The 23,980-nt window shown below is 34.2% G+C and overlaps 1 protein-coding gene across 1 annotated transcript in view; it reads right to left on the bottom strand.

Moving 5' to 3' along the window:
• Positions 1-15,292: 15,292 nt before the first annotated feature.
• The window catches only part of LOC115231943 (lachesin-like), a 169,666-nt gene continuing 160,978 nt past the window's right edge, over positions 15,293-23,980 (bottom strand). Inside the window, exon 4 of the mRNA XM_029801825.2 lies at positions 15,293-15,636. Within this exon, the coding sequence (XP_029657685.2) occupies positions 15,293-15,636 (344 nt within the window). The remainder of the gene's footprint in view (positions 15,637-23,980) is intronic.

Raw genomic sequence — 23,980 nt, forward strand, 5'->3', positions numbered from 1 at the left:
ATTTTTTTCTTTTAATGGTTTAGTCAGAGGAGAAATGGAAATGTCCATTACCTTAGAAGAGCCTCCAAGATTGGAGATAGATTAAAACACACACACACACACACACACACACAAAAAAAAAAAAAACTGATTTGTTTTACTATAGTATGAAGTAGTACATCAAGATATTGATATGTACTGAGGCGAGAGTACTTGGTTCAAATGCTTGCTAAAGGTGCCTAAAGGCCAGGTTAAACCAGCTTACAGCTTAATTTCAAATTAGAAAATAAAACCGTTCTAAAACATTTATTTTACTAACTGTAAAATAATAGTCATCTCATACATTTTTGATGATTCATTTGGGAATAATTTTGAAAACTTAAAGAAATAAAATTTCATTTCTATGTATGTAGGGACATGTAGTAGAATCCTGCTAGACAAACCACTTTCAGTTTACTTTCAAGATTTCTGTTCTAATCTCACACGAGATTATTTTAACTTTAATTTCTACAGAATTAAAATGTTAATCCAGTCAGTCAACTATAATTACAACTTTATTTAAAATTGGCCCTGAGACTATTTCAAAGAAATCTTTATGATAAATCAAATAAAAATTTAACTAGCATTTCTAACCAGATAAAAGGTATTACACACACACACACACACACACTTGTATGCATGATGATGCAGTGAAACTATAAGACCACTTGTATAGGTAATGTTTTGAAAATGTTCCAAAAGTTTTTCTTAATCAGCTTTTTTTCAAAACACTGGAACAGTTGTCTTTGATAATGCGGCTGATATGTTACTTCTGGTGTTAGTTTTACTACTTTCCTACAGAAAAGTATGATATTTTTTCTTTCAATTTCAATAGTCTTCTACAGATAAGTTTTAGCAACAAAACCTTTCTCATAAAACCCAGTTTACATTTATTGTCTTATTATTCCAAGTTGTTATGCCACAGAAATACAAATAAACACCATAAACAGCAGCTACATTCATTAATGGTTAAGGCAGCATATTTACTGCTTTTGTCTTTCATCTTTAAAAGATGTCTCAAACTTTTCAAATAAGGTAAAAATATAAAACAATGAGGAAAAATATTATTAACTTTTTGTGTTTTCTTTCTCCATTTGCATTAATGTGCAGTGATTGCAATACTCTTGCAACTTAACAGTTTTTAATTAATAGAAACCCTGCCGACAACTCTGTTTCTACTTTGTCATTTTCTGTGTCTGTGTGTGTGTGTGTGTGTATGTGTATGTTCTTAAGTCAGTGATGTGTGGGATGAATGAAATAAAAGAGAAGAGTTAGTGAACCTTGCCAATGTTTGGTTAACTGCAGAGGATAAAGAAATTAAAAGTCTCCAACACTTAGCACCATGCAGTGCTTAGTCAGTTGTAAGACGTCATGCTTGCTTCACACCATTGCTTGCAGTGACCTCCATTCAACGAACCCACACAGTTTCAGGTTGAAAGTTACACAAATAAAATTCTACTGGCAGTTAAAAATCTCTCTCTCTCTCTCTCTCTCTCTCCTCTCTCTCTCCACCTCCCTTTTCTGTTTCTCATAGAAACAGTGCAAATGCTGTACAGTTACTTCACACATGACTACAAAGCATGGTTTATGATTAAAAAAAGGAAAAAAAAAACCCATCTGTAATGGTTTTATAAACTAAAAACATCGTGATCAGTTTTTGACAAGGAAAAGCTCAATTATTCATAGTTTTTTTTTTTTCTTCTTTCCGGAAACACTAATTCCACTCCCATGTAATAGATATAAGTATAACAGCATATTTCCCTTTAAATAGTGCAATAGTGAATTTTTATTTGGCACCAGTCTACAAACATTCTGTAACTAATCACATCTGATTGATCACATGGCGAAAATTAAAAAAATAGTCTTTACATCTCACATTTTCCAACCATTCCAATCAATCTTTATTACAAAATCACAACCCCTCTTCTTTCTCATTCTCTATTTTTCTCTCCCTGTGTTTGTATTGCAATGCACACACACACACACACACACGCACACACAAATTCACAGTATTATACACATTGTTTATATTGAGAAACTGTAATTGAGAAATCCCAGCAGGGGTTAGGCTTTTCAAGTGATGGGTAGCCAAGAGTGGTAGCTTAACACCAACAGTGTTTATGCAATAAAGAAATGCTCAGTTGAGTTTTTACAATCAGCTTATTGAAGTCTAACATCCTGGTGGCAGAATTAGCATTTTTATGACTGACTGCTATCACTGTGAACTGCGTATAGGAGCTGAAACGGGTCATTGAAAAATAGAATGTGGTTCTAAAAGGGGAGGAAATTATTTGCACCCATCAATGCATTAACAACTTTTTTATTGTAGAGCAAACATAATATTTCAGTTTGCTTTGCTTTATCCAGTTTGAGCAAAGGACAAAAAGAAAAGATGGTTGGGGGGTGGGGGATTAAATATTGGCAGCAATGTTCAGTATAAAAGAATCAGGAAGTAGGAGTGGTTCTGGAAATATTAACAGCTGTAGACAGTTAATTTATAGTTTCATATGAGAATTTCTGGGAATTAATTTCTAGCATATATTGGATAACATACAAATACTTCCTTAATAGAAAAGTTTTATTTTGTATACATCGATGTTGTGCACAAGAGAGAAAGAGAGAGAAAGAGTGTGTGTGTGTGTGTACAATTTCATAGATATATTTGTATGCATAGAAGTCATTGTAATTAAACTGAGATGTATCTATATATCTAAGCATTTATATGTAAGCCACACTCTAAATATATGTCCGTACAAACACATGCACACTCCTATGTGAATACATTTTTAGTTATGTATGAAAGTCAGGATATATATCTAACTTTATGAAACTACTTTTATACACACACACATATATTGTAATGTGAGTAGTGCAAACATTACATGGGATAGAACGCAATACATTAGGTAGAGTGGATAGATGTGTTATTATATCAATACTTGACAGTCTATTCATCCTGGGACGACACTCTGAGTAGATTGTCAACTTTTGATATAATAAACATTATGCACACACATCCAACGGTCATAGTAATGTTTCCATATGCAATATAGTTTCAAAAGCCATACATAATAGAAGAAATTTCAAACTTCACTAATTTATTGATGAAGTATGGAAACATTTGATAGTCCCCTCCTCCCTTAATTAAATGAAATACATACAACTGCTTTTTGATTAGTACAACCAATTTAAGTGATTCCTATATTTGTTTGATGGGAAATATCCATGGAGCTACAGGCAAGAGCCTTTTTGAAAGTATTTCCATCCAGATAGAGATATAATCCTTGCAGAAAAGGATTAACATAGCATTCTGCAATAATATTAAATGAGGATCTTGGGTAACTTCATTAGAAATAAAAACGTTTTATACTTAGGCTAAAATAAATGAAATGTTGTCATACTCTTAGATTTTATTGAAGTATTAGCAATATAGGTGAAGGTACGTGACTTAGTGCTTAGGGCATTCGACTCATGATCGTAAGGTCATGAGTTCAATTCCTGGTGACGTGTTGTGTCCTGGAGCAAGACACTTTATTTCAGGTTGCTCCAGTCTACTCAGCTGGCAAAAATGAGTTGTACCTGTATTTCAAAGGGCCAGCCTCGTCACACTCTGTGTCATGCTGAATCTCCTTGAGAACTACGTTAAGGGTACACGTGTCAGTGGATTGCTCAGCCACTTGCACTCTTTACTCTTTTACTTGTTTCAGTCATTTGACCGCGGCCATGCTGGAGCACCGCCTTTAGTCGAGCAAATCGACCCTGGGACTTATTCTTTGTAAGCCTAGTACTTATTCTATCAGTCTCTTTTGCCGAACCGCTAAGTAACGGGGACATAAACACACCGGCATCGGTTGTCAAGCAATGCTAGGGGGACAAACACAGACACACAAACATACACACACACACATATATATATACATATATACGACAGGCTTCTTTCAGTTTCCGTCTACCAAATCCACTCACAAGGCTTTGGTCGGCCCGAGGCTATAGCAGAAGACACTTGCCCAAGATGCCACGCAGTGGGACTGAACCCGGAACCATGTGGTTGGTTAGCAAGCTACTTACCACACAGCCACTCCTGCGCCTTAATTTTATGTTAATTTTATGAGCAAACTGTTCCGTTGATCGTACCAGCTGGGACCCTTGTCGTCGTAACCGACGGAGTGCTCCTTTAGCAATATAAAAGCTTTTTAATGCATCATTGCTTTTGTTCTGTAATGCTACATGCAATTTTCCAGAAAATACATAGGTAGATTTTTGTTGAAGTAAATTTTTTTTACAGGTAGATGCATTTCCAGCTATTAACTAGTAAGAAATGAAACATTTGATAACAAGAAAGATAGAGAGGGGTAAAAGTGCAACATAATGGTTGTAGTTGTAATTTTTTAACTCATTTCTATGTAGATAGCAGTCCAATAAATTATCTTTACAGCCATTTAAAAAATTTTTTAGCTTAAGCAAAGAGACATTTAGAATATCATAAGCATAAATTGGTAATTGTTTGAGGCATGAATAAAAGGAAATAAAAGAGAAACAACCCCGAGACAATCAGATACAGGAAAACAATAAATCTGATTTGTCAGTTCAGAAGAATATAAATATTAACAAAGAAGTGAAATCATGCCTTTCGTTAATGGGAAGATTGGTTAAAAATCCAGAAAAGTACAACACCACAGGAATAAAAATAAAGATCCATATACAAAAACAGCACATTACTGACAATAAAATTAATATCTATACACACACACATGTATATATAGACATATACACAGACATACACACACAAACGTGTGTGTATATATATATATATATATATATATAATATATATATATATATATATATTATATATATATATATATATACACACATATATACATACACACACACATACACAAACATACATATATACACAAACACACACCACTGTGATGCTTTAAATTGGCATTAAGATCGTTAGGGATGTAAACTGAGAATGTATAAAACAAATATTCACCACTTAAACATAAATACATATGCTCAAAGAAACAAGTGATAAGAGAATTTATAAAACACACACACATTCATTTTTGCACATCGAAATATATATATATGCACAACAAACATAAAATCACTTATACACACTGATTCATACTGAATTTAGGAATGTGTAATATATTCTGAAATATTTAGTGCCTATTAATATTTTCCCATAAATTTCTCAATGAACACTAAAAAAGTTGAAAACTCAAAGTCAAGAACTGTGTGAGCGAGACTTAATGAGTACATGTGTGAAAGTGAAAGACAGAAATGTAGGAGTGGAAAAACAGATAATTATATGGAAAGAAGTACTTTCTTATGCTGGTAATATGACAAGAAGTTAAAAATCATCCTCCTTATAGTTTAACCCTTTTGATAACCAACCCGCCTGAAACCGCCTCTGGCTCTGTAATACAAATGTCTTGTTTTCAAAAGATCTGAATTAAAATCTTCTACCAAATCTTAGTCACAATTTGTTCCTAACACTGGCTTAACGATGACTACATTATTTTAATAATTCTTTGTTATATTTAAAAATTAATTGAAAGAACACAGAGTATCTCAACAGAAATATGGTAATGAAAGGGTTAACCCTTCTGTTACTGTATTTATTTTGAGATGCTTTGTGTTTCTTTCAATTACTTTAAATATAACAAAGAATTTAGAAAAATAACTTAGTTATCATTAAGCTAGTGTTAGGAACATAAATTGTGACTAAGGTTTGGTGGAAGATTTTAATTTAAAACTAATGCAAACAAGACATTTGTACTCAGAACCAGAGCCGGTTTCAGGCGGGTTGGTAACGAAAGGATTAAACATTTTTTTTCTGAGTTCAATGGATCTGCTTCAAATAATTATATAAAATGGAAAATGCTGTGTTGCAAAATATCCTAAAATGGTAACTTGCTCAAACACATTTACATGACAAGCACACACAAGGAATGGTCCTTCAATTTACTAGAAATAGCAGTGACTTAAATTCACACATTGTTGCTTTAAAATGGAAGAGTCTTTACAGATTAAGCCAACTTATGATCAAATACAGGAATGCATTTGGTCAAAATTTAGCATGATCTCTAATGACCGGAAAGCTAAAGGAGATCATGAATATTTACATGTTGTATATGCTAACTACCCATATTGTATATCCATTAATTGACCAGTCAGTAAATATAAAACCAGCTCTGCTTTTTATAGATGCATGTGATACTCAGCTCTCAGACAATGTATCCCAGAAGAATTGAAATTTCCCCTCTTGTAAGCTGTAGCCAATACAAATCTGGCTGCCATTCAGTATGTTCTTATTCATACATTTGTTTATATAGCTGGTTGACTTTCTTTCAGGTCAGTATTGAAAGTGGTAGTGCTATCAATTAAGGATGCAAGATATAGATATAAAAGTTGTGCTGTTATACATATAAGCGGGAGAGCCATAATGTCTTGACAGAAAAAAAAACAAACACTTTTCAACAAGCTTTACCATTCTCCATACTCGTAATATGCTGAGAAAAATTACTCACATTACAACTGCATATCACTGTGTATACTAGAGAAGCAGCATATCCAGCACAAAGAAGCTCCAGGATGAACCATTATTATTATTATTATTATTATTATTATTATCATTATTGGCACGTAAAAAACACCATCCGATCGTGGCCATTGCCAGCCTCACCTGGCCTCCATGCCGGTGGCACGTAAAAAGCATCATCCGATCGTGGCCGTTTGCCAGCCTCATCTGGCACCTGTGCCGGTGGCATGTAAAAAGCACCCACTACACTAAATGGAGTGGTTGGCATTAGGAAGGGCATCCAGCTGTAGAAACATTGCCAGATCAGAGTGGGCCTGGTGCAACCTTCTGGCTTCCCAGACCCCAGTTGAACCGTCCAACCCATGCCAGCATGGAAAGCAGACGCTAAACGATGATTATTATCATTATTATTATTATTAGTAGTAGTAGTAGTAGGAGGAGGAGGAGAACTGTTAGTGAGTATGTATGAGTGCAACACCTTGCTTCAGTTACTAGTTTGTTTGTGGTAATTATGTCTTGCTTCAGTGCTACAATCATCATAAATTGTGATGTGAACAATAAAGATGATTATTATATCTTTTTGACTTGCTTATTTAGGAAAATAGAAAATTTCAAAAATAGTGTGTAGACATCAGTTTTATGAAAGATATTCCTGTTTTTGTAAACACCTGACTTTGTTTCTTTACAGAGATTTATGAAATTTATAAAACATCTAGATATGTTATTGGGGAAAATATCATCAACGTCTTTGAAGTCAATTAGAAATATTAAATTTGACAAGAAATCCCTTCTTTCAAGCAGATAAAAGTTAATTTTCTTTCAAATACAAGTTTGCCTAAAGATATGGAACTTTGATATGCTTGTCAAAGAAGTGTCGGCTTGTTTTAGTTATTTGTAGGTATGTGAGGAGACTTAACCCTTTAGCATTCAAATTACTGTCTATTGCAATGCTTATTTATTCACATTCTTTTAAATTAATCACACATTATCTTGTGGCTTTGTGATTTCATTGATGGGATTGTTTATTTTTATAATGATATTCTAGGGTAGGCACAAGAGGTCAAATATGACCAGTTTGAATGTAAAGCATGTTGAATATTTTGCCCAGATATGGTCAGTTTAAATGATAATAGGTTAATTTATAAATAAACATAATTAATTCTACTAGGAAGTCATTGGGATTCAAAAGAACTGGGATATTACAATTTTGTCGCATATTATAGTGGGCAAGAAAATGATATCACTTTGGATAGAAAGTGGTTGAAATTAATTACTGCTTGTATCACACAAGCTATAAATGAATGAATATTGTATGTGTAAACATATTTAGCTCTTTCTGTCAAGATTTGTTGGGTTACAAATCATACATTAAAAAGATTCTCTAGCCAGCAATATATGTATTGAAAACAGCTGTTGAGTCTAAAATTAATTATAAGTTATATGACAGAGAATATCGCATAATCAATTCTGCATAAGTAAACTCATTTAGGTTTACTGTAAGGATGCTTAAAATGATAAATATAAAGAATATTGCTTTCAGCCCTCCTCATTTAATATGTGTTCTATCCTATTTATACCTATGATACAAGATTTATATAAAATTTTTCTCTGGTTATATTTATGTAGGTTTTTTTTTTAATATTATTTTCATGATTGTATAAATAGAGGCTTGTCAGAATTGTAAATGTTGAATAAAATTTTTGGCTGTGTTTGTTCTGGCCTCTTGCATTCCGAGTTCAAGACCTGTTGAGGTCAACTATACTCTGAATCCTTCTGCATTCAAAAAAGTAAAGTAAGAGTGTGTTTTGAAGTTAATTTAATCGACTTATATCTTCCAGACTTCTTAAAGCAAGTGCAAAGAACAGCAAAAAGACATTTCTTCTCACTCCACCAATGCTTCTCTTTACTTTTGATGAAGGATTAATACTCAAAACATTAAGACACTCTCTTTCTTCATAAAATAATACCATATTTGTCAAACATTGTTCTTCCTGTGTTATCCTTTTCTATATATCTTTTCAGAAAGCAAGATATTACAGCTGAAAATCCAGGGCAAATTTTCTTAGTGCTGCAATCATTTTGAGAAAAGATAAACCACCAAAACCAGAGCATTCCTGGGAGAAGCAGCGATCTCGGGTATTGTTAGTTTTTTAAAGAAGTGTCTGATGAAGAGTATATTTATGCTCACATAGTTATTAACATGTTCCATTATAGCTATTCTTAATCACCTTAAATGAAAAGTTTTACATCTTCCTGACCTATATTCCAGCTCATTTTATTGTAAATGGTATAGAAGTTTTACACTGGATAGAAAATAAATAGTTATTTGCATTATCTGGGTTTCCAACTAACAAAGTTCATAAAGAACTATTATTAATTCACAATATCCATTATATGTGATTAAAGAACAAAATCAAAGCTTCATCAAAATCACTCTGGATCAGACACGCTATCTCTGAGTTGTTCCATTACCCCATTATCGTTAGCTGCAAATGCAATATCCGGTTATATACTCAACTAATTTTCAAAAATTTACAAGGAAATTCTGAAGTATATTTTTCTTTACTAATATATATATATATGAGGTCTGGTCAATAAGTATCCAGACTTGTCATAGTAATGGAGCTAAAGCATGCAGAGTGAAGCTGTTTGGTACAGATTGACTTTGAACTCTGTTGTGCATGTGTACTAAGTTTTGACATTCTAGCTCACTTCCGCTGCTTGGAAGGAAGGTGTGTAGCATGTGAGTGTCACATTCACCATGACTGAGAAAGTTATGGCGATACCTGCTCAGAGGCCAATGCAAAGTTGCCGACAGTGTATGGAGAGGAGTGTATGAGCTGCACACAAGTGTATGAATGGTTCAGAGGTTTCCATGATGGCTAAAAAAAAAGAGTCAATATTGACGAACATTCTGGGAGACCTGCAACCAGCAGTACTGAGAAAAACATTGCAGATGTGCGTGCAACTGTGAGAAGAAATCATCGAATCACCATCTGTGAGTTACAGAGGATGTGCAGTTTAGTTATGGTTCAGTCCATTATCACTGAAGATTTGGGTATGAGATGTGTATCTGCCAAGTTTGTGCTATAACTGTCTTCAGCTGACCAAAAAGACACTTGGGTTTCAGTTGCACAAGATCTCCTTGATTGTGTTGAGAATGATGAAATCTTTTTGAAAGCCTTGCATAGGCCTCTGAGCAGATATCACCAAGCATTTGGCAAAATTTGATGCAGATTCTCTGCTCAACTTTCTCTGCCATGGTCAATGCAGCAATTACACACTACACGCCTTCTTTCTAAGCACTGTTGTAAACAGCAGAAGTGAGCTAGAATGTTAAAACTTAGTGTGCATGCACAGCAGAGTTCAAGGTCAATCTGTGTCATGCAGCTTCACTCTGCGTACTTTACTTTTGTAACTATGTCAACAGTCCAGATACTTATTGATCAGACCATGTATAAATATATATATATATATATATATATATATATATGGGACGTTAAAATCTCCAACCGATCATGGCCGATGTCGGACCCCCCTGACACCTGTGCAGGTGGCACATCAAAAGCACTCACTACACTTGCGGAGTGGTTGGCGTTAGGAAGGGGATCCAGCTGTAGAAACTCTGCCAGATCAGACTGGAGCCTGGTGCAGCCCCTGGCTTCCCAGACCCCGGTCGAACCGTCCAACCCGTGCTAGCGCGGAAAACGGACGTTAAACAATGATGATGATGATGATGATATATATATATATGTAAACACATTCTTAAAATTAAAGGTTTTCTGGAACAATTAAATTGGAGGACAAGTTAAAAATGCATAGTTTCAAATAGTCTGCAGAATGGAGTCTTGAGAGGATATAAATTGCAGTCCAAAGGAGAAAAAACAAAACAAAAATTACACATTTCCCCATAAACACACACACGTGAATATATATTGACAAATATTCTAAGTGCTGGAATAAGCACTGGTATTGCAAATGCATTGTGGGATATAGTCTTGTTGTAAGAGAAGATTTCCAACTGCCATAATATTCTCACGTCACTTTATCTTTATTCACAGTACCTACCTTCATATGATATGTTTTATTCAATGCCTAGGTACTTCTAATACTCTTTGAGTGGGACAGGAGAGAGAGTGAGACCATTGATGCACAGGTTATGGATCTGGGGTACTGATTTTTCCCGTTCAATAATCAAATATAAACATTTCCTTTGGCCAAATTCCATTCCTATGTCTGCTGAAAATGTTATTAATATCCAGCTGTTTTTTGGCATTGTTAACATTTTAATCATAAATCTTGAGATCATCCACAAAGAAATTATGGGGTAGATTAATATCTACAGCAGTTGCAGATCCTAGCATGTAGCCATTTGAGTCTTGTAGCAGGAATGATGATGAATTTAGTGCCAAAATGAAGAGAATCACAGAAAAACTGTCTCCTCGGAATATTTACTCTGAAATATTTATAACATTGGAGATGAACTTCTAAGTACTAGAAGTGTTTCCCAAGTCTTTGTGAGCTTCTAAATGGTAGAAATTATGGCAAATGTAGATACTTCAGCAGCCATGCATGCATGTATGTAATCATCATCACCATTTAACATCTCAACTTCCATACTGACATGGCTGGATGGTTAAACAGGGACCAATAAGCGAGAGGGCTGTGTGAACTCCAATGTCTACTTTGGCATGATTTCTACAGCTGGATGCCCTTCCTATTGCTAATCACTTTACAAATGATGATAATAAATATACACACACACACTTATAGGAATGCAGGTAATGTGAAAGTATGAATTGTTGTGGGATGACTAAATAACCTTAGTGAGTCAAAACTATTGAAAAGGGTGCAAGATGCAACGAAAATTTTAGGAAAATAAAAATAAGAAAAAAATGGAAATTTTACAGGTGTGTGTGTTATATTATAGGGCACAAAAAGAAAATGACTCTCCCCAGACACAACTAAATAACCTTAAATTTATGAATAATTTGTATTAAAACTATTGAAAACACTTTCTTTTGTTTATTCAATTAAATGTATATCAATGTTTTATGTTCACTTTCCCATGCTGGCATGGGTTTTGAGGCAGCGTGTCACACTTTAATCTTGGAAACATCAGCCTTACAGATTTATAAACATTCCTGATGCCGACCATTTTTGTTGCTTTTTATAACATACAGGGATACGGTGTAGCAATTTTAAAATATACAGGATACACTCTCTCCCGCTTTCTCTCTCTTTCACACACACGCATTTTTCCATGCCATGAGAATACCTTATAAATAACTATATTAACAATTCATATACATATCTATCTATCTTTCCATCTATATATATAATATAGGGATACACACAAGTATATATTCTTTGTTGTTGACAGCAAAAGCATTAATGCTTCTTTATAAAAACAGCATGGGTTTTTAAAGAGAATGAATAGCTACTTGTGAAACAATTAAAGAAACCTTTGAAAAGATAAAAAAATAAACACTCAAACATGAATAATCCCCCAAATTAATGCAAAAACTTCTTTATATTAAATGGAAATGAATTGTGGTATAACTTTAAATATAAGCTTCTAGCAGTTTGATATCAACATAATATATGAAAAGAAACTCACACGCAGATATAGGACACTTCTGTTTGAATGGAAGCCATTCAAATAGTGATAGAAACTTGTATCATCAATAAAACATACTGAAATGTAGCACCAGGTTTCTATAATGCCACAGGCAACAGAACAGAAACTATTTAACCAATTCAAAATGTATATTGTGTTAACTATGTGATGAAACGCTGCATCAGAAAAGAAATATAGGGTGGAAAATTACTCTGTTAAATATCACTTGAATTCAGAGACAATGATTCCAACAAGTTTATTAGATTGTTGCTGTTTAGCCCCAGGCCATCCCTAGGCAAACAGACCTATGATCAAGATAATTCCAGCGATGAATATTTTTCTTTTACTATATTTATAACCTATAGTGTTTAGTGTGTCCTCCTCATACTAAGCAGTAGACTATGATTCGATGGAGATTTGGCTGTTATTTCTAGAAAGTTTTAGAGTGCATACAGCTTCCTTTGTCAGTTTATTGGCATTCAATTATTGTTAAATATCATAAGGATTATCTTAATTGATTTCAATTAAATATTAACCGTCACAAGTTTTATGAGCTACAGTTAGTTCAATCATCTTATGTAACACATTAACTATTGTTATTAATTATTATTGAGTTACCTTTGATTCACATAGTGTTAAACTCATGAATGGGAAACTTGATATCTCCTGGATTAGATATTAAGTGCATCACAAATTTAATTTCCTCAGTTAGCCAGTTTGCTATCTATTACCTATTTTGTTAAAAATATTAATAAACACAAGCAGTTTCAATTAAATGCCAATGAAGTGTTAACAATAGAATATAGAATTATCAATGAATTTGTTCAGTTATTGATATGATATAAACTATGACAGTCCAAATCATGCTGGGTTAGCGTCATGATGAGTTGGCACTTGTCAAAACTTTTGTGATGCACTCTCCATCATTATTTTATGTTTTTCTGTGCGGGTGTGGATTGTGCAGGTTTTCTTAGGCAGTGTTCTATGGCTGATGCCCCTCCTTCACTAACCCTTATAATCACTTTTTACAACATGCAAGGTCCTGCTGTACATATTCCAAAACTGGAGGATGTATGCTATATGCTTTCATAATATTCCCCTTGTTCATTTGTTTAACATCTATGTTTCTGTACTAACATGGAGTAGATAAATACACATTGCAAAGACATTGTTTTACAGCCAGACCCCTTCTTATCACCAGAAGAAATTTTAGCCCATTCTGCAAAGCTTAAATCAGGCCACCAGTGATGTACTCTGCCCATATTTGGAATGGTTCTGCTGAAATACACACTGACATCTTGGACTGTACCCTGAGAAGAGCCACTTTACTGATTAGCATTCCATCACTAACAGAGACACTCCATCTTCTGGCTCACATGTGTGCTGTCTCCTCTTTCTGTCTTTTCTGTCACTACTATAATGGTATCTGCTTCTTGGAATTGGCTAGTCTTGTACCTCTACCACTCAAACATCTCGGACCTAATTGTTCTTCCATCTTTTATCACCTTTGTTGCATTTAACCTCCTCCCCTTTTAGAAATTTGCTTGTTGGCTCATAATTGTCTGATGTTAAAAGAATAATGAGAAGAGAAGAATCGGAAACTGGGAAAAAAAATTTCATAGTAGGGCAACCAAAACTGATGATATCTATGCAGAACTGGCATGGGACCAAGTTGGTGCAGTCTGTCCCTAACAAGCCCCCAACAAGTGTTCACTAATTCAAATAGGATATAGTGTACTCTATCAGCTGACATCCAATAGTTATATGCCTATCCACTAGAATGATTATTCTGTGTAATATATTTTTTTCATAGTAACTCGGATGTTGTGGTTGTTTCTATAAAAGCACAATGTTGCAACTGAGTTGAAACTACAGAACAGCTTCACCTCAAACTGATTTGAGCTTCTGGAGTAAACTTGGCCATGGGAAATTCGTCTTGAGCAAATTTTGTCAAAACAATTCTTTGTATTTATATTTGAAGTATGGTTTCACGTTGAGTAAAGCAGATAAAAAGACACTGCAGCTTGAATTATTAATCACTAATTGTTTTCATAAGTTAATTTCCATAATACTTATACTAGTATTTATGCATTTCAAATTCTTTTACTTCCTATCATTGTGTAAAGTATTTGGTGAAGATAAGCTGTTGCTCCAATTGCATTTGCTATGAATAACTAGAAGAGAAAGTAACACAGGTCAGTCAGTTCTTATAGAAGCAAAAGATTAGAAACTACATTCGTCTTATGAGTAATCCATTTAGCACTCATAGGAAATGTTATGTTCAAATAGCATTAAAGATAGAACAATAACATCAGCTAAATATTAACAATAATAAGCAACAATATCTATGGTTTATGCATAAAGTTAGAAAATTATTGTGAGGGATACATTAGAAGTAACAACCTTAGAGAGATTTCCCAAAGATATAGCTTTTAATTTTCTTCTGTATCTCAAGTTTTACTCCTTGGTAACAAGAGAGCATTTTTTATTTTTGTAGTTATCCTGTCTACTAGAGATAGTGACCAAATTTTCCTCATATAAAAGCCCACCATCTTAAACAAAGAAGGAAGGAAACACTGAATAATGTAGTACAGCAATCCAAAAGGCAAGATTGTCATGGTTGAAAGATGTTTTTTTTGCACAGGTCTTCTCAATGAGGGCTGGTCTAAAACTAAACATCTGTCATTGAAGAATTGCCAAGCTACAATCGTCCTATGGAAGATGAACAATACTGTCACTGAAACACCGATTCTACCATCTTATAATGTGTTAGCAGAGGGCTAGAATAATGACAGTGTAAGGGATGTGCTGGGCATTATTGGCCGTACAGATTTTACTGAACAATTTTCCGACAAAAGATTAATGGCAACATTTAAAGATTCTTAGCTTGGTTGGATTTTTCTTACCAAATTTATAGCTAATATTATTATCATGCTAATCTTCCTGCTACATCATATGAAGAGAAAAAAACAATCACAAACAAGAACAATAATAAAAATAGTGAAGAAGAAATGAAAGAAAGATAACGTCAGAGGAGCAGTCATTCAGTTTCTGATTGATTAAAAACTTTTCTCTTAACCCTTTTTTCTTAAACCACCTATACTTAAACAAAGATTTGTTCTCGTCTGGGAAACAATTGATGGTTGAATATGCACTTACCATATAATACCATACTTTTTTCATCGCGTCCAAGTCGATTGGAAGCCTGACATGTATAAACTCCATAATCATCTTTTGCTATCTGTCTTATACGCAAGCTTAGTGTGATGGTATATTCATCATCACCATAAGCATCTATTCTATACTTCCATCCCGTTTGCAATTCTGTACCATTCTTTCTCCACATTGTAACACCTTGTGGCATAGCAGTTATTTTGCATTCTAATATTGTCTCTTTTGCTAATGCTTGTCCAATTCTTTTGGTAGGTAAATAAATCTCTGGTGCAACTGAAAAACAGAAAAAAAAACAAAACAAATAAATAAATATAGCATAAATAAGAACCAAATCAAATGGCTAAAATAAAGGCGAGGTTTGTTCAGATTTTGCAAGATGGTATATTTTATTGCAAGAAGAAGAAAGATTACTATATAGATATTGAAATTTGACCCATGCAGAAAGAATACTGAAAATATATTGAGAGGCTGCAGAAAGAGAACAATCTGTATAGTTGTTTAGTGTAAACAGATTGTGTGATAGGAATAGTCATAATTCATGGAACTGTTAATTCTTCCGCCTGTAGCAATGAATTATGCAGGTTTAAACATTTGTATATCATTGAATGTATTGGATATGATAGAAAGGAGTGAGCTCTCAGTGGCTCTTAGCACATTATTTAAAAATATCTACAGTTATAATCCAATAAACCATTGTTTCAGAACAACTTCTCTTTACAAAGTCAGCATTTTTAGTTCTTTCTTTTTTTTTGCCCAACCAAATTCGGTATCTTCTACAACTTCGTATCCAAACAGTAAATCCTCAATCATAGAATATGAATGATAATTATCAGAAAAGAACACTGAGAAGAATTAGAATTATTTGCGTTGCCATGGGATTTAACAAATGAAATGGAGGAATGTGTCAACTAGAACTTATGACCTTGTGACTTCATTCATGCACTAAGGACTTTATTCCTACTCTTTTGTATGATGAACCACATTCAGACATTCTAAAAAGACCATATTACGTACAATTTTCATAATAGAAATTTTAATAAAGTGGTGATTGAGAAACAACTTCATCTCTGGATTGCTACTTAATTACTATAACAGAATAGATGTGTCAGAATGGCATAAAATGATATTCTAAATATTTACTTATTAAACACTTACAGAAGTTACTTTTTAAAGATTATAAATGCATTATTCTTCAAGATGAAAAGTACTGGTGCTGCTGCCATGTAAAAAGCACTGATGATGGTGCCACATAAAAAGCACTAGTGCTGGCTGCATGGTAAAAGCATTAGTGTTGATACCACATAAAATGCCCCCAGTACACTCTGTAAAGTGGTTGGCATTAGGAAGGGCATCAAGCTGTAGAAACCATGTCAAAACAGACAATGCAACCTGGTCCAGCTCCTGGCCTTGCCAGCTACCATCAAGCCACCCAACCCACACCAGCAAAGAAAACAGACGTTAATTGAGGATGATGATGAAGAAGAAACTGCAGGAATATAGGCCCTGTTTTTGTAATAAAGCTAAATAATTTTACATATCTCATTAAGTGTTTATACAAATTTTGTTTTGAGCCAAAAGTAGAAAAATGTATAAATAGTGAATCTTTTGTGATTTTAAGTTGACAATCATAATTGCTGAGACCCCCTTCGGTCATGACTGACCATGGGATTGCATGACTGACTGTGGGATGCATGACTGACCGTGGGATTGACAATCATAATATGTTCTACTAATTTGAGGTAAAGCAGCTAAGGTAGATTATGCTATCTAGTTTAATATCTCATTGATGTGAATTTTCTATGAGGTTTTTTATTGTTTAGTTACTAGTTCAATCTATACAACTTATCAGCTCAAAACCTTAGCTTTGTTGCAAGTTAAAAAATTGCCAATATTTGTTGCTGTTTAGCTAGTTAAACCTTTTAAAAAAGAATTATGATGGAAAGGCTTCCCAATGATGACCAATTCATTTTTTGTACAGATATTGGCTGTGTGGTAAGTACAGGAGTGGCTGTGTGATAAGTAGCTTGTTTACCAACCACATGGTTCTGGGTTCAGTCCCACTGTATGGCACCTTGGGCAAGTGTCTTCTGCTATAGCCTCGGGCCGACCAAAGCCTTGTGAGTGGATTTGGTAGACGGAAACTGAAAGAAGCCCGTCGTATATATGTATATATATATGTGTGTGTGTGCGTGCGTGTATGTTTGTATGTCTGTGTTTGTCCCCCGAACATCGCTTGACAACCGATGCTGGTGTGTTTATGTCCCCGTCACTTAGCGGTTCGGCAAAAGAACCGATAGAATAAGTACTGGGCTTACAAAGAATAAGTCCCGGGGTCGAGTTGCTCGATTAAAGGCGGTGCTCCAGCATGGCCACAGTCAAATGACTGAAACAAGTAAAAGAGTAAAAAGAGTAAAGAGTATATTGTGCATCTAGAATAACATAATCCAATGTGATTCTCCATTTTTGTGAGGAGAAACACACTGGATAATGTTGTGATCTGAAGGAAATTGGGTTACTACTTTTCTAAGTTGAGCAACCATATACAGTCGCTTTTGTTTACTCATACCTATCATCATAAAATAGAATGGTTGAATACGTAATCATTGTTACTTGTGAACTTCAGTAAAATACTTTTAACTGCAGGAGTAAGGGTTCTGTTATAATCATAATTCTCTTTATACCATTAAAAAATATTATTGTTGCTGTTGTTGTTTTCTATTTTGCATTAATTTATTCCAATTCTAATATGGTCACTTAACTATAAGGGACAACACACTATTGGACAATAATAACACTCACTACACTGCCTCAGCAATATACTGGAAGATAATCAGGCACATAATACAATACCACTAACCAACTATACACAGTACATATGAAAATATAAATAGGGCCCAATACAGAATAAGATATGTGTGCAGACAGAGCTTTGTGCTTAAGAAGTTTACTTTACAGTTATGTGACTTCAGGTTCAATCTCACAGCAAGGTACTATAGTGAAATTAATGGACTGAAACTAGAATTCTTGTTGGTGACAAATTTAACACATCAGCTGGACCCTTGGTACCTTTAGAGTAGTACACACTTTCGCAAGCATTTTGAGCAGGTCTCCAGTATAAAGATAATACCTTCTTTCCTTATTATCAACTAAGCCATTAAAAGAGAAAAAAATGCATTTTAGACAATATCTTGTTTAAGTTTGGGTAAGGCTTGATCAAGAAGACGTATAAGGAGAGACATTTAAGTCATAAGAACTTTGAGTTTTTTAAAAGATATGTAGGTCTATTACCTTGGTTAAAACTAGCTTGCTTACTTACTTTAGATGTTACAATAATAATAGATACAAGAATTGTGGAACTTAATAAAGACTTCTTGTTTTTCAGTAGAGCTATATATCTAGCTTTAAAACTACATAGCAAGCAAGATCAATAGGTGAACACTGGGTGTTGAGAGAGAATTAATTTTAGAATTTAACGTTTATTATTTGCATGATCCTTACCCTATTTAATTTTCCTGAATCTTTCTATTTATTTTTGTATATTTTATCATTATTTCTATAAATTTTCTGAATAATTACAATGATTCCAGTATTACTGAACAACTGACCATGATTTGCTTTTAGTTTTTTCCTCCTTTTTAAAACTAATTATATGCAAAGCTAAAATATATAGGATTACTATTGAAAACCCATTACTTTAAGCTATAATGTGATATCTCTGGTAATGAAATAAATTTGCACTTCCCTGCTGTTATATAAAGAAAAGGAATACAATATTGCTGTATCAAGATAAGGAATACTTCACTGCAGAAAACTACATTGCTGCAACTGAATCTTTAAGAAAACCTCCATATGGTCATTCAATTTGCTAGAAGTAACAGCCATATTTCACTGAAATAACACCATCTGGTTTTAAAAAGCAAAGGACAATTCATAAATAACATCCAAGATATGGTATGTCTGAAAATAAGACAGAATGGTCTTGGCTGAAACATCACTTCACCATACCTCAGGCTGATTATTGTAGGCCTGGGAGTAAATAACAAATTTCCCTTCGTCTGCAAAAATGGTCTTAGATATACTATATCTAAGAAAAGGATGAGATGATCATGTTTGGAACAACTTTTTCTACAAGTTTAATCTGAGCTTAGATATAAGCAAGATGGATTATATACATAATACAGTCATACAGATCAGTAGCAAGTAACCATTTCTAAAAGGATTGAATAAAAACAGTTGCATTAAAGCCATCAACACATTCCTGACACAGTCAACAATGATCCACCATTATTTCTTCTCATTTATTAAAAAGAAAAAAAAGGAACAGCTTTGGATTAGATAATGTTGAAAAGTGATAGAGTGGTAATCCAGAAAACATCCAGCCTCGGAAAACATGAAACGAGAAGAATTAAGTGAAACCAACAGATTTTATGTAAACACAAACACACATCAATATTTGGCATTATGAATAGCTATATATATATATATTATATATATATATATATATATATATATATATCCTTATATATAAACAGCCAAACATTAACTGAAGGATCAGCCAATACATTTAAGTAGAATATCACACTAATATTTTTTTAAAGCAAAAGTTGATAGTGACCTCAAAATTCTGACTCAAATGCATTCATACCACAACTACCACCTCTTCTTCAATGAAACCACCAATACCACCAACAGAAGAAGGTAAGAGAGAAAGGAAGAGAAAGTGGGAGAGAGAGAGAGGGATGGATAGATGATTAGAGGAATAAATAGATGGATAAACACAGAGATTGTCCAGAAACTTACTGGTATTTAAGTGAATACATTGCTGAGAAGTATAGAACATTAGCAACTTTTATTGTTTGAATATACAGAATTTTGTGTATACTTCATATGTAACACGTCATCCAAAATTGAAATCACCATGCAATGTTGGGCAGGCCAGCTGAAGTATTCTGCCCTTGACAATAGCATATTTCAACTGACCTAGCCACCTGTCCATGATGGCCTTTAATAAAATTCAGACAAAGTGTTTACTTTATTTGAATAACCAAGATACCATTAAAAAAAAAAAAATTACAAAAACGTAATATTGTCTATTCTGCTAATTCATAGCTTTGGGAATGGTGTCACATGAAATGCTCAATATTGCTAAGCAAGGAACACTCCATTCCTCATCAGTGAAATTACTGTCACTTCAACCATTTTAAAAACCACCAAGTTTCCCTACAGGATTATGTTGGTGGAATGTAGATGGATAGGTAGCTGGGTAAGAAGATAGATAGGTAGACAGATAACTATATAAGTACATAGACTGATAGATCAAAAGAAAGAAGAAAAAAACAGCTACACCTTTAGAAGGAAACAAAGGAGTCAAGCAATTTCAATGACAAAAGAATTCTGCTTACAAAAACATTGCAAGAGTTTGATTTGATGAGTTAGATTACTTTATTTAATACCAACAATGTTTGACAAAAGAATATGTTTTTTTAAAGACTTGACATTTATTAGATCAGCTATATTATTTCATTCAGTGTACATTTAATATTTATGGTAAAGAAAGGAACAAAATATATGGTTAACCGAAAGCAAAACCTAGACAGACAACCATTTTAATTCAGTTTGATAGAATGAGAGAACAACTAATTATTTCCCAATAACTTATGCTACCCACCTCTTCATCAAATTGACATTTACTCCATATTTATAAAAATAGAAGGGAAACTTTTTTTAAATGTTATTACTTCTCAAGGTTTTAATTCTATTCAAAGACAATGGCAATGTTAATGCTATTCTTAAAGTCGATTACTTTTTAAACATTTCTGTGCTAAGTTAAAATTGATTATGAGTGATATCTTTTATCAAACCTAAGAATGTTGGCAATAATCTTTGGATGGAAGAACAACATGAGTTATTAAATATCTGATAATTAAAATTTTTACAAGTAAACTATATTAATAGACCTTTCAAGTGAGTTCATAAATCAGGAATATATTAGTTTACTTTGATAGATTCAATTGCAAAATCAATTACTGATCTGCAAAGTGCATAGAATTCAAATTGTGGTCAGAGCAATTTATATATGTGATGAAAACTGTTTCTCTCTGCCTTTAAGAAGTAAATTACAGCTGATTCTCTAAGTCCTTCTACTCCCAACAATTGATCATAGCTTTTTTCTTTTTTTAAATAAATTCTGAAAGTAGTTATACCAAGTAGTATCAATAAAATGCATTTGCACTGCAAGATACAATTTGCACTGCTCATTCATCTAAGCAGGTAATATACAAATAGAACAATGAATCATATTCTGATACTCTATGCCATGTGGTTTCAAATAATATTGTGATGTATTAACTGATGACACCAACACTAGAGAGGTAGCTGTGTCCACAGAACTAAATGGATGTCACAAGCCTGTGGTTTACAGAGTGAGAAGTATGAATGATAGTCATGAGAGGGATGTCCAGTAAGGTTGGAGGGATAGAAGTAAGCAGTTTTCTGAGATGGGCATGTATATTCAATGCAACACAATGTGACCGAGATAGTACAGGGATGATAGAGGTCTTTGTGGTCCAGGGAACAGAGCAATGACAGAACCCTGCAATGTATGGGAGAGAAGGAGAGAGAGAATATAGTGGCAGTCAGAGTGTTACAGGGTACTGGAAGGTAGTATAAAACAGGACAGTGGAGGTAGAATGAAGTGGGCGAAGCCATGCAGTGTAGCTCTTTGTACATAGGCTGTGAGATGGAGTCGAAGGTATAACAATGTCATTCTGCAATCTTTGTGGTGGAAGCACTCCGTTGGTTACGACGACGAGGGTTCTGGTTGATCCGATCAACGGAACAGCCTGCTCGTGAAATTAACGTGTAAGTGGCTGAGCACTCCACAGACACGTGTACCCTTAACGCAGTTCTCGGGGATATTCAGCGTGACACAGAGAGTGACAAGGCTGGCCTCTTTGAAATACAGGTACAACAGAAACAGGAAGTAAGAGTGAGAGAAAGTTGTGGTGAAAGAGTACAGCAGGGATCACCACCATCCCTGCCAGAGCCTCGTGGAGCTTTAGGTGTTTTTGCTCAATAAACACTCACAACGCCTGGTCTGGGAATCGAAACCACGATCCTACGACCGCAAGTCCGCTGCCCTAACCACTGGGCCATTGCGCCTTCTTACAACTATATGTCTCTCACGAAGAGCCTTACAACTATATGTCTCCCACGAAGAGCCCAGAAAATCCCAAACATCAGAAAATGTATTTTCCTTCTAAAACTAAGCTACAAACAAGCATATAGGAGGAATTGTGGATGGCTTTTCTTAGATAGCTATATTGCAAAATATGTGACAAAATATACTGCTGCTACTGCTACTACTACTACAGAGACCAACACAAGACAATATATTATGTTCACAGCAGAATACACACATAATCTTAAACCCCATTAAAGATTAAATATTCCATTATTCAACCATCATGAAAATGTGACAAACCTGACTAAAACCTGAAGTAAAGTGATGGCGGGGTGTCAGTATTTTCAGTAATGACTTAAAATTATCACTGTATCACAGGTAGCTTGGACACAAAATCTATCATAAAATGACAAAGGTGACTTGGTCATAACTACTGCAGAAACTGATAACTACTTCAATGGAGAGTGTACAGTCTATGTGAGAATCAGTTTAACCCTTTTGAGTCATGTTCCTAGTGTAGCAGGAATAACTTAAATGTAATCTCTATCGGATTCCTGTTAAAGTGGTAATGGACACCATTGCAGAAAAAGATAAAATACTGAAAACAGACAACTGATCACATTGTAGCTCTGTAGCCAAGTGTGTTAATGACTTATTGTCAATAGTGTTGTTTACTTTTGATTTTGATCAGGAAAAAAAACCCCAAAAAAACCAGAATGGATTTATTTCCTATGAAATGAGCATGTGATGAAACCAACACTTTGTCTGGTAAATGAGCAAGGCTTGGACTCTTTACAGTTGAGGAAATTATTGATGATGTTTATTCTTCAGCTGAAGAGTTTACCCAAATGCAGACAATGAGAGGGATTCGGACAGTCAAACAAGTGAAAGTGATGAGGGAAGTAGTGATTTGCAACAAATATGGGAGTTGAGAGATAGTCCCATTATTGTTATTCTGAATATTTTTGTGATTCTATCCATTAGTTTACCTGCAATCATTACTTTTGAGCTGTGTATGCAGGTATTTATTATTTTGGCTCAGGAACCAGGTGGAGGTTAAAGTTAGACATAGGGCCCAGATCTGAGGGAGTTAACACAAACATCCCAGAGACATCTTAGGTTAATGTTTCACTTACAGAGAGGAAATAGCAATCGTGTTGACCATCAGATAGAGAGACAGAGCTCTGTGACCTAAATAACAATGTATAAGAAGGAGCAATACTCTTCCATTAAAAATACCGACAAATATTTCCAGTATAACTAAATTAACTGCTATATTACAAATGTGAAAGGATTTATATAGATAGTAATAATGTTAGACCGAGAGAAGAAAATTTGCAAACGAGAAAAAGTTGAGAAAGAAAATTTGCAAACGAGGAAAAGTTGACAAAGAGAATAAACAGCATCAGATGTTTGAGGAAGGAACTTAGAAGC

Source organism: Octopus sinensis, unplaced genomic scaffold (assembly GCF_006345805.1).
Source record: "Octopus sinensis unplaced genomic scaffold, ASM634580v1 Contig18962_ERROPOS3086990, whole genome shotgun sequence".
NCBI lineage: Eukaryota > Metazoa > Mollusca > Cephalopoda > Octopoda > Octopodidae > Octopus > Octopus sinensis.